Here is a 14,767-nt window from a genome sequence, read left to right as displayed (position 1 = left end):
ACGTAGAATTTAAGACTATGCGTTTTTATCGCAGAAAATAGATGGCATGACAGAGTAAAAAAATATAATGTGCTTCGTTTAAATGAATATAGAAAAACTGTATAGTTTAGATTCAATTAGAATTCATTTATCATTACACGCCATTCTATCCGTACCTAATATCTTTACTAAGTTTGAAAATGTTTTCTTGCCGCCTCTCAAGCATATTATTAACTATTATTTATTCATTTAGTATATTTATTTTATACAGATACATTTATATATACATAATTATATATATATATATATATTTATATATAATATATTATTATTTTCTTTAAATCATATCTTATGGTTCCTGATTTTACCTACACACAGAGTTACGTATGTAAATGATTTTATAAACGAATTGTATTTTTTTTTCTTTATCTTTTTGCTTCGCTCTTGTTTTTTTTTTTTTTTTTTTTTCCAATCAATTTTTTATTCAAAGTTTCTTTGTCGATGCATTTTTGCCTTCATTCACTAATATTAATCTATATTTTATATTCTAGTCCACGAAGCGTTCAAGAGTAATGCGATAAAAGTGAATAAAGAATAATTTGTGAAAAAGGTGTAAAACGAAGTGATGAAGAATAAGAGAGCAAAATATTATTTACGTAATTGGTAGATCTGATTTTTTTTTTAATAGGTATTCATCGGTGAAATGTACTTTCATTTACTAGAAGGTTTAACCCGCAAAAACGGTAAAAAAAGATAAATAAATAAACAAATAAAACAATCAAAAAAACAACATATATTTGCATAAGTTTTTGGATTGAAACTCGGTAGCGAAAAAACATTCAAAGAAATGTAATGATTTTCCAGATACAAATGTTCATAAAAAAAAATTGGCAAAATTTATTCAATCTAATGTCTCTGTAAGCCCAAGTTCATGAAAAAAAAATTTCTACAGAACTTTGCAAGGGAAAAATATTCACCGAGGATACTTAGGGTGATTTTATTAAATCGTCGGAGCTAATGATAAGAAAATGTTAAGGTATTAAAATTGTTCTATAGTAAATGCCGCTACCTAGAAACCAATCGCACTTTCAGTTCTCGTAAAAGATATGGATTCATTTTTTTTTTCCCCCCTATTCATAAGCACGCCGAAGCAGAAAATTTCTCCTTACCGCAAGCTAAAATAAATTAAAACAAACAAAAAAAAAAAAAACAAACACCTGTCACAAATCAATGGGTCAGCTCTAAATTGCATCGAGCTAGTAAAAAAGAAAAAAAAAAAAATACTTTTCTTCTCTCATATTTTGTGTCTGTAATATGACAAACCAAAAAAAGTAAACACATAACAAACCTTGATTAATGAAATAGACGAATCTTTGTAAACTGTCATTGTATCTCGTGTTTGTGAAAATCGTTCAAGCGCCAGAGTTCATAATTGCGAAAAGATTGTCTTGAGACTTAAACGTGTAACTTGGAAAAAAAAAAAAAAAAAAAAAAAAAAAAAAAAAAAAAAAAAAAAAAAAAAAAAAAACCCCCGAACGATTGCTACGACATCGATATTTTCTTTCCGTGAAAACTTTCGGACTGACCTTATTTCCTACAAGTGCCTACGCTGTACTAAAAATCTTTTTTAAAACAATTTTTCGTCTCCGATATAACGAGCGCACTTATTATATAATCTCTATATAAAATTATCTGAAAACTATATTTCATCCGGTTCCTCTCTCTCTCTCTCTCTCTCTCTCTCTCTCTCTCTTACCTAATTTGCAATTTCTGCTCGAAAAGGAGGCGAATTATTGAGATGCCAAAACTTCATGCAAAACTGTATAGATTAATAGGAACTTTATAGTTCAATAATATATTTACACGCACGGTGTTTCTTCGACTTGAATAATTCGCGTAGCCTGACTGTGTTTGTCGGTGAAATTAATTGCTTTTTTGCCCTGTTTTTTAAGAAAGGAGAACAAAACAAAAAAAAAAAAAAAAAAAAAAATAAATTAAAATAAACAAGATTGAAAATAATTGCGACCAATTTTTCAACCCTTCTTCAACCCCCCCAAAAAAAAAAACAACCGCTAAATATTTCACGCGAATAATATCAAGTCTTAGAAACGTTGTACAATTGTACTTGGGAAATTGTATAAATAATATATAGATGTAAACGAATGTCAATTGCAATATAATTATAATGAATCTAGTTGTAAAAACAAAAAGAATTAAAGAAAAATTTTGCCGGAAGAAAAGTATGAAGGAAAGTTGAATAAATCGAAAATAGGTAATTCATTGTATACCTGCTGTATCACCTGTGTATAGTGATTAATTATTACAAGTGGTGAAGAAAAAAAAAAAAAAAAAAAAAATGATGCTAATAATATTGATAATAATAATAATACTATTGATAATAATAAAATTAGTCGTATGGCATAAAAATTGCGAAGATACAATTCTTAAGCATTTTTCGCAATTGAAGCGCTGAATAAAATCGATGTAATATTTTTAACCTTATCGAACGACAAGGAAAATAAAACAATCTAGAAGTAAAATAATAAAATTCGCCCGCGTACAGTTTTCACTATAGAGAAGTGATGAGAAAACGAAAGATTGAAAATTTGTTGATTAACGAATGAAGAGATTTGAGAATATTTCGAATTGTAAAAATTACAGTTAAATACAGAGCGCTACATCGAGGAAAATGCAAATTATGGGGGAAATATTTGATTTCTAATAATAATTTTAAACTGCTGCAAAAACTGCGGTACAACAAATTTCATACATGTAACAATACAAACGTATATGTGTGTGATGATTTATTTATTTTTATTTTCAAGAACGAAAAATAATAACAGCGAAAACATCACAACAAAACAAAGAGACAAAATATATAATTACTAGAAAACGCTTCTTAATAACTATACCTAATACTATTATAATCATTATAATAGGCCATATAATAATTGTTGGGGGTGAATGGTTTTGGCAAAAGGATACAGGACGAACGATCAAAGCAGTCGAACAGAGAAAAAAAAAAAAAAAAATTAAAAATTAAAAACAAACAACATTTTAACTCATAGATCAAGGAATCTTTAACTACTGATTGAATGGTACTAAACTGCCTTTCGTTTGAACATTTCACTTCGGTGAGAGCTAAGACGAAGAGCACAAAAAAAAAAAAAAAAAAAAAAAAAATTCAAGCCAAAAGAAATTAAAATTCAGATTTCTAAGAAAGTTTAGCAGATAAAAAAAAAAAAATGAAAACAAACAAACAGCAAACGCTTTTGAGGTACACGTATAATCATTGATAGCATAATTTGTACGCAATCTTGCATGGTTATAATAATAATAATATTAATAATTCTAACAACAACAACAATAACAACAACAACAACAACAATAGTAACAGTATACATTATATTGTATAAGTATAGTATATATATATATGTCACATATATGTATATATACTTCTATTTACGTAGGAATTCGTCATTTGCGTTGTAAAAAACACTAAACCAAAACAAAAAAGGTAAAAAAAGATAATTAAAAAATTTCATTTATGTACGTAACTGTCGCGATTGTGTTATGTATATGTATGACATCAGCTGGGTATACTACAGAATTCCAAACTCTATGTTGGATGGTTTTTAACAAGAATCTAATCATCAACGTTAATTAACATTGGCAAGCATGTAGTAATTTCGTATTCTTCAGCTCTTCAGACACATTTATGTAAATATAGATCGAAGATCAGCAATCTATTCAATTGATTTTATTAGCAATTGACATAAGAATTGTAAATCTTGACTTAACTAATCTTGTATACATATTATTATTATTATTATTATTATTATTATTATTATTTACGTACCGCAGGATTCTCGGCTTGAACGTTATAACGTTGTTGAATTTTTTTTTTTCTGTTTTGTTCTGTTTCTTTTTACTCGTTCACGAAATACATACCTTATAACATCCCGTAACAAATTATTATTAACATAATGAATAATAGGCTGTTTAATTTTCGTGTGATATACTATAGATATATATATATATATATATATATTAACTTTAGTACAAAATGATTTTTTAGCTGGGTACATGTAGAAACACATACTAATACAATTATAAATCATATAAGTAAGTTTCTATAATGAGTTTTCAATTGATCAACGTATTTGTAAATAAATATAATATAACAAAATTACCTAACAAGTAAAGAGGGTGTGAAAAAAAAAAAAAAAAAAAAAAAATTAGCTTGGTTATGGAATTATACGTAACATATTACTATTGCCGAAAGATTTTCATTTCGTTTCTATATAAAGGATATACGTACGTTGAATAGTATATGGCGCTTAATTAGCTGACATATCAGTAATAGAAATCTCAATCTCTCGCCTCAAAGGAACACTATTTGTAATACACAAATACTAGTAGCTACATGAAATTGTACTTACATGAAAATTTTTCTCACGACAATGATACGATAAATAATATACAATCATTATTTTATACAATCAACGAAATTTATTGACAATTAAAACGTTGAACGATTTATCGAAATATGATTTCACAAGTATATTATATACTTTATTATTTTTACACATTTTTATACGTATTTCTATATTTATGTATATATGTTTTTATTTTAAACATGTTTCACCTGATCTTATTGTTGTTTCATGTTCAGGTTTTTCCCTTTAACTTTACTATACTTTTCTTATTTTTATTTCTCATATGGAAGTTTATTCGAATTATTGTAAACAAAACTGCGACGACAAGTATGATCAAAAGAATTTTCTATCAATCCCCGACATTTCCAATAATCTGCATCGATATGCTTGTGTAATATTAGTTGCTAGTCAAATACTTCTAATTATGTGAATTTATTGAAATTTCCCATTAAAAAATACATGATCAAAAACGTATACATGAATTATGAAAATTTGTCTTCATTAACGCTTCTAACTGCACGTGTTAGTGTCGTCATTATCAATGTGAGTCGTTTGAAACTTATTTGATGGGTGAAACAAAGAAAAAAAAATAGAGAAGAAATAGAAAAAATGGAAAAAGTTGAAAAAATACAAAAAGACAATTTGGAACTCGTGTTCACTGTATTGTGTTCAAGTACGTAATACATGTATGTATGCATATTTATTATACATCGTGTACATAAATTAATTCTTTCCTCCATGTATAATTTTTTTCGTTACGAATGAAGCCGCTCAACAGCTGTAAAATTATCAAATTTATTGAGGATTCTGATGACTTTTTTTTAATTTTAATTATCGCAAGACTGAATCGAAATTGAAAGATTGCAGTTTCGGAGATGTTTTAACCAGTAAATTTGAAAAAAAATGAATTTTTAATTTTCCATGCAATCTCATATTTGCGAAAAATGCCACTTTTGGAATTGTCATTTTTTCCCAAAGATGAGGGAAAAAAGTGAAGTGGGAATAATAAGTCACTTTCGTCCCGCTTTTCAGGTAAAAAAAGTGAACATTATGGTTGAGTCTTGAATAAAAGTATGTTTACGTCTTTACACATCTAATTATACGTTATGTTCAATATTGGGAGTTTTTACTTATAACGTAAATTAATAGCGAACGAAAGATCGCACGAATTCAAACATGAGTCCGTTTTTTTTTTCGAAATTTCAACCCATTCCGTTCGTTTGTTTATTTAATATATTAAGAAAACGGAGGAGTCTACTCGGTCGGTAAGGGTAGGACTGTTACACCGTCTTAAACAGAAATCGGCGGTCAGTGAGTAACGTTGCCATTCCATGTACGTACAGCAGAATACTGTGTAAAAATTTATTGCAACACGTGCGGTTATATACCGTTTCCCAAAACGGTACTGCAAATATTAAGTGCGTGATATATAAACAAGGTTCAATCCGTGAATATCTCAATATAATTGCTGAATGAGTAGAAACAATTAAACAGAAATGAAAAATCAAAAACATATATCAATCGAACGACGATTTTACGAGCAATTTAGCATTTGCACTTATCAGAATTTTCTTATCGAGTTAATTTCTTGCAACGAATTCAGCTCAACTATGCGGTGTTCAATAATCTAGGATAGGCAGTTTAAACATGATTAAGTTCGAATCAGGTGGAGTAACAACTGAGCACTTGTTATTACAGTTGCGAATTTGGCGCAACTGTAACATTTGGCGTTAATACATGCGATTCTGGGGGGGTAATCATCACCGTTAAACGGCTTTCTCGCATTTCAATTGCGAACGAACGTTACACATATTCGAGGCACGGTAGACCTTGAATTAGCAATCACATTTATCGCGGCCAAACTATATTAGGATGCTTAAATTAATATTGCGATATACTTTTTTTCTTTCTTATTTTACCGTTCTCATTACCCGCTCATGGAAAACATTAAAGCAAGACTTTCTACTACTAATTCGAACAGATTCTAACCTATCAATCTAGTCGAATTTTGAAAAGTTACGTCTTGCGCAAAGAGAAGAAAGTAGTTCTATCGTCGTTAAAATCTTGAAATCTTGATGTAATATAAGATTAATTCAACCGATCAACAAGTCGAAGTTTATTTAAATAATTTTATCTTTAGTAACATGGTTTATTCGTCGTTCTTTTTAGCGATAACCGCGAGTGTATGTATCCTGTCGGTTACATTTTTTTTTTTTTTTTTAATCAAAGAATAGTATTTTCCTTATATTATACGGTGTTATGAATTCACGGTGTTGAAGTTCGCGTATTTCAGTATTAATCTGGCTTGCGCCAAGTTATTGCAGAAAGTTGTATACGTGCAGTTTTAATTATGTTATTGCCTTCGGGTACTGACTAAGATACTATTTTTTGCCATCAACGTATAAAAGTGACGTATGATACACATACAGATACTCAAGTGATACATTTAACTTACTTACTTCGAAGCAGATATTCTTGTTCTGATATATGATATCATTGATGTGACTCGTTAAGGTTCTTTGATTTTTAGTTTTTCCCATACGAACCAGCTCGTAGATTTTTATATCTTATAAGTTTCTCGATTATGGACATTGTCTCAATTCAATTGATACACTTTGATTCGGGTTTTTCATCCGCGTTCTCTTCGTTTACATAAACTCAGACTGGGATGGATAATCCGTGTGTAGTTGAACCAGACGTTTTGATATTTACTCAGCACTGCCAGAAGGTTGTGCGTAAAACCGATGCTGGAATTTCCGCAGCGGACGTAAAGAGTTTTCTTGTTCTTACATGAAAACCGATATTCTTTAGAGAGGTATAAGCATGCGGAAGACACGTTAGTGTGGAAATAACTCCGGCGTTTCAGTAATCCGCAACCGTATTCTTATCTCATGTGTGACCAGGCTCGGATTAAGGGGGCACGATACCTAAGGCTGGTCTACAAATAATGGCCGAATGTTGATCCTGCAAGATGGTCTAATAGGCTGAATTTAAAAATTCGTGATAGAAAATTAAATCAACTAAGGTTGAGAAAAATATTTTTATTATAACATTTCTTTTAATAATGTGATTAAGTTTGTATATAATAGTATCGTATTGGAAAACACATTTTGTATTACGATATTGAGTAATTATATTTCATATTTTTTTTACCGCCTTAACGCTAGCAAATTCATCCTTTATATTTCCAAAATCTAAATCACGAGCGATTTCACTCTCTATGCTCAACAGAGACAACACGGACAAAAATTTGATTTTGAAAATTGAAGAGCCGAAAATTTTGAGCGTCTACAGCTATAGGCTTTTGAGTTGAACGGTTAAGCCGGACCTGTTAATGTGACTCACTCCTGCTGTAAGATCTGAGTGTAGCTCTGACGGCTCTCAAACAAAGCCTGATTAAAAAAGTAATTTGTTTTTATTTACCGTCAACTTCACTCTCGGAAATTGAATTTTGATTAGCAATATTTACATTAGAAACATTGCACAGAACTTTCATCCGAATTTTGGTACCGTAAACACTAAAAGAAGCGGTCAGAAAATTGAGAATTGTGTTGAATTTAGACGACAACAAGCTGGAAGAATAGTTTTTCACGGTAATTTTTATCACCATGAAAAGGGAAGAGTCTTGCGGTATAAAATTCATTCAGAAAAGTAATGAAGAAGACTAAGTATAGCTTTGTCGGTTAAATATTGAGAATAGATTTATTTCCGGTATAACCGAAAGTTCAGATTAAACAGCACATGGCAATTTTTTAGCATCCCCATTATTTTGTTGTAAAATCCTGTAAGATTTAGAAATTTCCATCAAACCATTTCCGATATCATCACGGACAGACAAACCAATTTTTCTAAAAACCTGTTTTTCGGATTCTAGAAGTTGGGAAACGTAAAGATTCATTGAAATCAGAAAAATGGATTTTCGACCGAAAAACAATACTTTTCTCACACCACCAAAGGTGTTGGAAAGTGAAAATGATAGTAGGTATATAAATGTCTAGAGTAAATTATTATATGCAAAAAAAAAAAAAGAACGATGGGAAATAAATGAACACGACCGCATAATTTTGGTTTTAGAGTATTTAATATACTTTCTACAATATCCTCATGACTTAATTTATATACTTACGATATACGATTGTGCGATAATAATAATCATTACTATATCAATAACCTCGAATCGCCGTTCGATTAAAGCTAGATTAGATAGACAAAAATAACAACATCGATCTGCGCTAACAATAACGGTCACTCAAATAATATGGTGTATGTATGTATGTATATACCTGTCCTGATGAGCGATTTAATAAATATAATGCTTAGTACATACATATACATACAAGCATCAAGTACATCTGTCTTTATTACGTTGCCGAGAATACAAAAAAAAAATTTTTACAAATTTTTAGCGATCGCTCAAAATTGGTTGATTTTTAGTATATCGTTTCAATTTCACAGACCATTTTTAGAGACTTCGCTATTAGTCTTGAGATTTCGTGTGAAATCTTCAGTTTTTTTTCCAGGATCTCGACCTAAGCGACAATATTTCTTAATCAATAAACGATTTATCTTTTTCCACAGAATTTCTATACGGTTGGCAACACTATTCTCAAATCGGTCACCTAACACCACATCAAGCACCTTCATTTCATCGCTCAGTCCTAGAGTTTTCATAGCTCGAGGTTGAGAGTCACTGCCGAGCTTTTGGCTTTTCCCGCAAGGTGCGCGACGAGTCGCTGTAAATGATTCTGTCGCTTCCAGTCGGCAGTCGAGAATAAACAGCCGTCGCGTCAGGCTGAGCATAGTAGCCGTAGATTCCGAGTCACGTAACAGACGACACAGTTTCCTATGCATCAGTGTTCCGCGTGCGTGTGAGCAGGTGCAACTGCAGTAAAAACGGTGCACGGAAACAGCTGAACCTCGGTTTATTCATCGAACATCGGCAATAAATCCGTGTCAACATTCGTAGACGGAAATCACGAAAATCGAATTACACGTGAAAGCAAACGTTGCGCCGAGTTTCTCGGTCGGTAACTTGGCGAGGTGTCAGCTGTAAATGGTGGCTGTGTAAGTGACAGTTGAGTGTCGGTGATTCGCGCTTTGTGAGTGCACTGCAACTTGTGTGCGAGACTAGTTTGGATTAGCCAGACTTTACACGACGACGACGAAATGGATAAACTGCTGGCGTCTGACAACCGGACGACGACCAGCTGCAATTAGGGTATAATAATATCGAGTTCGCTGACTGGTGCATCGTTATTGCGTTCATTTCTCTTTCAAACTCTTTATTACAAATTCAGTGCAGCGACAGTCATTTCTTGAACTCGTGGCACGATTGTCTGTTGTTTTTGTTGTCGAACTGTGGGTGTAAAGTTTGTTATGAACGGAAGGAGACTCTAAAGTGCGGGACACATTCACGTCAAAATGGTGAGTAGCGCGATGATTGTTTTTTGTTTTCAGCACATCCGAGCTTCTGTTTCTATTCTAGTTAATCCACTTTCTCCACGACTGTTATTCGGAATAGTCGTCGATGCGATGTGTAGATAGGAAAACTATCGAGATTATCGTAACCTAGAATACAAAACATAATACAGAAAGAGAGAGAGGTTTCTCACCTCTCGCTTATCGCTATTCTCACTTTCAATTTCTCTTTGATGACCTGCCGCAATGATTCGAGAGTTACTTTTACAACTCGATGATGTTTTGAAATACGTAGTTTCGAGCCATTGAGCGCGTATCTGTATTATTTTATTTATTTTTTTTATCAGAGCGCTGTATTACGGGAATTATTATGTTATCTTCTTTAATCTGTGAAAGACCGTCTGATATCAGCTGTAGGCGTATTTCGCGATTATTAATTTCGCGCGGCGCGAAGTCGATTCTGAGTCACCGCGATCCTATTATCTCTCGATATCTTTTTAAGGATGTTGTATACGCGTATATAACAGCTTTTGCCGTCGCTGATTGTTGCTATTCCACGGATTAGTCACCGCTTCTTCAAGTTTCACTCTATGTCACGTACCAATTATGTACTGCAGGTATATAGATATATCACTAAAGAAAAGACAATATTTTGTTCATGAATTTCTATACGTTTGCTGAATTTTTCCTGAAGAATTACTTAGCAATATTAGTTTTAAAAAAACTGGAAATTCATGAGACAGGGCTTTGAAACCTAGCGATGATGCACGCGTCCTTACGACGCCGGAAGGTCCTTCTTATTGTGTCTTGTAAAGATACCCACGTATGTAATGTGGGAAAAAATCTGTCCGGTTTACGCGTGAGTCGTCGGTCGTTTCTTCGAAGGATAATGACGCATGAGACGAACCTGTTGCCTTTGTTTTTCGAATTAAATTCAAATATTCTATTCACTTTACCGCCTGACGTACGATTTGATTAGGTATCGTTTACATTTGTGTATGCACAATCATCTGTAAACAGGCGCAATTTACGCGCGCCAAATTTGAAAACTCTTTTTATGGCCTTTCAAGTCCAATAGGAAGAAATGAGGAAAAAAAGGAAACATTACACAGCGATGATATGGAAAGGAAACCGCAAATAAAAACAACGGATGTCTGTTAGAACTACTGAATGTAAAAGTTGTCGCCTTGATGATTCATTTTCTCTTTTACTAGATCTTAATAATGGAAAATCGTATATTGTTTGAAATTTACGTTACTCGCGGGTTTGATGAATTGAATCAATTCATCCTATCTTTCAACTTGTGTAATTACACACGCGGATGAGCATAGCAGATGATGATTAAGCATGTTGTTATTTCTTCTTCCTCACTCACGCTCTGAGCAGTTTCTCGTAATCTATTCTCCATGTTATTCATCGGGTAGCGTCACTGAGCAGCCTCTATAACAACTTTATACCTATACGAAGAATCTTCTCTCGGATTCCCAATTGACTCATCCTTTTCTCCGTTCCTTGGATTCGTTGTGTACGTTCAACGCAAATGAAAATAATTTCACATGATCGTCTTTTTCGTAGCAGCCTGCTTGTTACAGATTTCAAACAGTTGATATGTTTTTCTTTTTTTCTAACTTCTTTTACTCTCTCCTAGACATTTTACTCTTTCTACTACTCTACGATGTACTTTTAAGTCTTATGATAATAATCTCCGAAGGCTGTAAATGGTCGGAAATGAGATTGAAAAAATAAATCGCTTAATTAGAGCTATTTAAGAGTGTCATCAAACTATATTCGAAAAAACTCTTATATTGTCATTTTATTTCAATTTAATTAATATACTTCATTTTATTACCATATTGCGATTGACATTTTGTATGTAAAAGAAAACAACTTGTATAAAATATATTCCAATCACGATAGAGAAATTATAATTCGTGAATTGTTGCATCGTAAAAAGAAAGACACATTTCATTTGTAAAATTGAAATTTTCTTATCATAACCTTTCTTGTTTTTGTTTATTATAGCGACAAGTTGAGTTATTTTTTAATTTCTTTTTTCTTTTAATTGAAATCTCATTTCTTATGTACACATAAAATCTTTTGGTTTTCAAATTTCGTGTCGATGAAAAGTATATTTATGTAATAAAACGTGATAAATTTCAAGAGTATAAAAAGAAAATAATCATAAAAATCTGAAAAAAAGATTAGATGTAACAAAGAAGCCAGAAATAATAATTAAAATCTGAAAATCTCCGACGTGCAGTAGATTTTTTAATAAAAAATTTAACCAACTTTCGGTCACGTGGCGAAAAATCTCTTTTTCGGATTGACTTTGCTGCAGTAAAAGATATATCGCTTCTGTAATACCGTTCTGGGACTGTTGTAACAACCTGATTAAAATTAGTACCTGAGCGTTATTTATGTGGGGGGCGGTACCGTTATGTTTTACTTTCTTCGGCAGCCTCATGTATAATAACAAAAACTGGCGTACAATGGGAGAATTATGCATACATTCAGCATACCGGTAACATCACACGCATAAATAACATGAAGGTATATGTATATATATATATATATATATATATATATATATGTAGGTATCCATGTAATTAGTCTTTTATCACTAATCGTGACATCCGTTTTGCCCAAGTCATTAATTTTCATTTTAGACACAAGTAGCCTATTGGATAGTCCAGATTTTGCGAACCTTTTTTTTTTTTTCAATTCTCACTATTGTCGAGAATTCCTTTTCTTTTTTCTTTTTCTTGTTTGACAAGTTAGAAACTTAATTAAAAATGTAATTAATTTATCACGTTGAAGTTAGTAACGTTATCGTAGCAACGATTCAAGCTGAGAAGTATAACTGTTATTTCGCGATTTTTGAAGTGTTTAAAATTCAGTAATAATACAAAAAACAGGTATTCATATTCTGCAATCTTTGTTCCATGAAAATCATTGTAAAAATAAGAAAATAGTTATTTATTCCTAATGTTTTGTTACGATAACATTACTAACTTCAATCGATATATGTATGTACATTTAAAAATTCAATCGTTCCTTCGTTTTTCATTCTTTTGATTCTGCTATTCTTCTCAAAAAAAAAAAAAAAAAAAAAAAAATGTATGTACGTAGCACAGAGAAAGTTTTGCAGAAATGTTAATAATTTTGTGTATTTTATTACAGTAATAATGTATATTATATATATTTTGAGGAAATTGTACAAATTCAGTACGAATTTTCATATACTTTGGATTTTGATCTTCTGCAAATTTAATTACATTTATGATTGATTTAAATATTAGTTAGTATTTACGAATAATACTTATCGAGACAAAAAATCATCGTGTCGTCGAGTGGCTGCGGGTTTCGAGCTCCTACTTTGGAGCACCGCCGGCGGAAGTTCGGTGAATGAACAGAGAGAGACTTTTAGCGAACAGTACCAACCGGAAATGTGTAATCATCTCAGAACCTTCGAGTCTGATGTCCTCGAGTGCTCGCAATCGCAGCAGCGCAATCTCTCCGGTCCTTTCTCGCTTTAAATATACCGTATATGAAATATAATGTTGTAAATACGAATAATAATAATAATAATAATGACGATAATGATAATAATATTAATCCTTTGATTCACACATTATTTTAACGAGTCAATTTTTATAACAAGATAGTATTCTATGGGTTTTGGACTCGCTGATTTTATGAATCTGAAATCATATTTGAAAATTAAAGATCGTGGGTCCAATATGGTGGATGAAAATTTCAAATTTCATCAAATACGGTCAAGAAACTCTTTGCAGGGGATTCGAGGTCGCTCGTTGGATTCACTATATTGAATTTTGAACATCTGATTTCTGATTTGTATTGAGCGACCCCGAAAACCCCTCGACTGACGTTTTTCTCCCGGTTCGATCGATTTTTAACCTTTTTTTGTTCGGTATTATACTTTCTTTATTCTACTTTCATTAGGATAACTAAACAAAAAATACTGACAGATGGATTCTGTTAATGATAAATAAAAATCGTTTGGCATTGGAAAAAATACGATGGCTGCAGTTTATTTAGTTTAAAATTTATTGGCCAATAATCACTGGTTGATGAATTATCTAAGTCGCCATAATATTCAATGACTTTCTTTATTGAGCATGAATCTGCACTTGTTCCAGCGTTTATGTTCTCTGGTTTTTATTTACTACGTACTCTTTTTCTCGTTTGCATCGCACGGAGATACCTGTTTTACCGCAAAAATTTTCCGTTCTTGCCAACAATTGCTTTTTTATGGCATGGGCATTGAAAAGTTCACTTTTTGTGGCAGTTTTCGTTTCGTAAAGTAACGCTTTATACGGCAGCGAACAAAGTTGTGGAATAAAGTCTTTATTCCGCAGTTTTGACGCGCAGTTCGAAGTGCGCATCGCAAACTGCCGAATAAAGTAGCTTCGTCGAACAGATCGCGACATAACCTCACTCTTCGTTTTGCTTTTCAATGCCCATACCGTAAAAAATATTGTATGTGGCATGCCCGGAAACCGTTTTTTGGCTCGGATAATTTCAGTACTCGTTTCCGGCTCGCCTTTAGCTCGTCCTGAAATCTTTATCCTTGCCAAAAAAACAAGCGGTTTACGGGCATGCCACATAAATAGCTATTGATCTTACTCATTGTGCAAAATACGGTTTTTATCGGACCTTTTTTTTTGACATAGCTTAGTTAGAATCGGTAAATTTCAGAATTCTGATTTAGTACTTAAACGTTTAGTCAACGACTACTTCAATTCTCATAAATTTTTTTCTCGTTTCAGGTTTATCACTGGCAGAGTCAAAATGTCAAGGTGTCGGGTGTTGACGATATGGTTTTACTACCAAAAGTCAACGAGGATTCGATCGTTGAAAATCTGAAAAAACGATACATGGACGATTATATATTTGTATCCTTAAAAAAT

At 32.1% G+C, this 14,767-nt stretch overlaps 1 protein-coding gene across 1 annotated transcript in view; it reads left to right on the top strand.

Moving 5' to 3' along the window:
- The first annotated feature begins 9,225 nt into the window (after nucleotides 1–9,225).
- Nucleotides 9,226–14,767, top strand: part of LOC124414517 (unconventional myosin-Ie-like) — a 44,190-nt gene continuing 38,648 nt past the window's right edge. Inside the window, exons 1-2 of the mRNA XM_046895473.1 lie at nucleotides 9,226–9,842; nucleotides 14,627–14,752. Coding sequence (XP_046751429.1) covers nucleotides 9,840–9,842; nucleotides 14,627–14,752 — 129 coding nt within the window. The 5' untranslated portion in view covers nucleotides 9,226–9,839. The remainder of the gene's footprint in view (nucleotides 9,843–14,626; nucleotides 14,753–14,767) is intronic.

This window comes from Diprion similis, chromosome 14, assembly GCF_021155765.1.
Source record: "Diprion similis isolate iyDipSimi1 chromosome 14, iyDipSimi1.1, whole genome shotgun sequence".
NCBI classification, from domain to species: domain Eukaryota; kingdom Metazoa; phylum Arthropoda; class Insecta; order Hymenoptera; family Diprionidae; genus Diprion; species Diprion similis.
The sequence above is the reverse complement of the archived record's forward strand: the minus strand, read 5'-3'. Positions and strand labels throughout refer to the sequence as shown.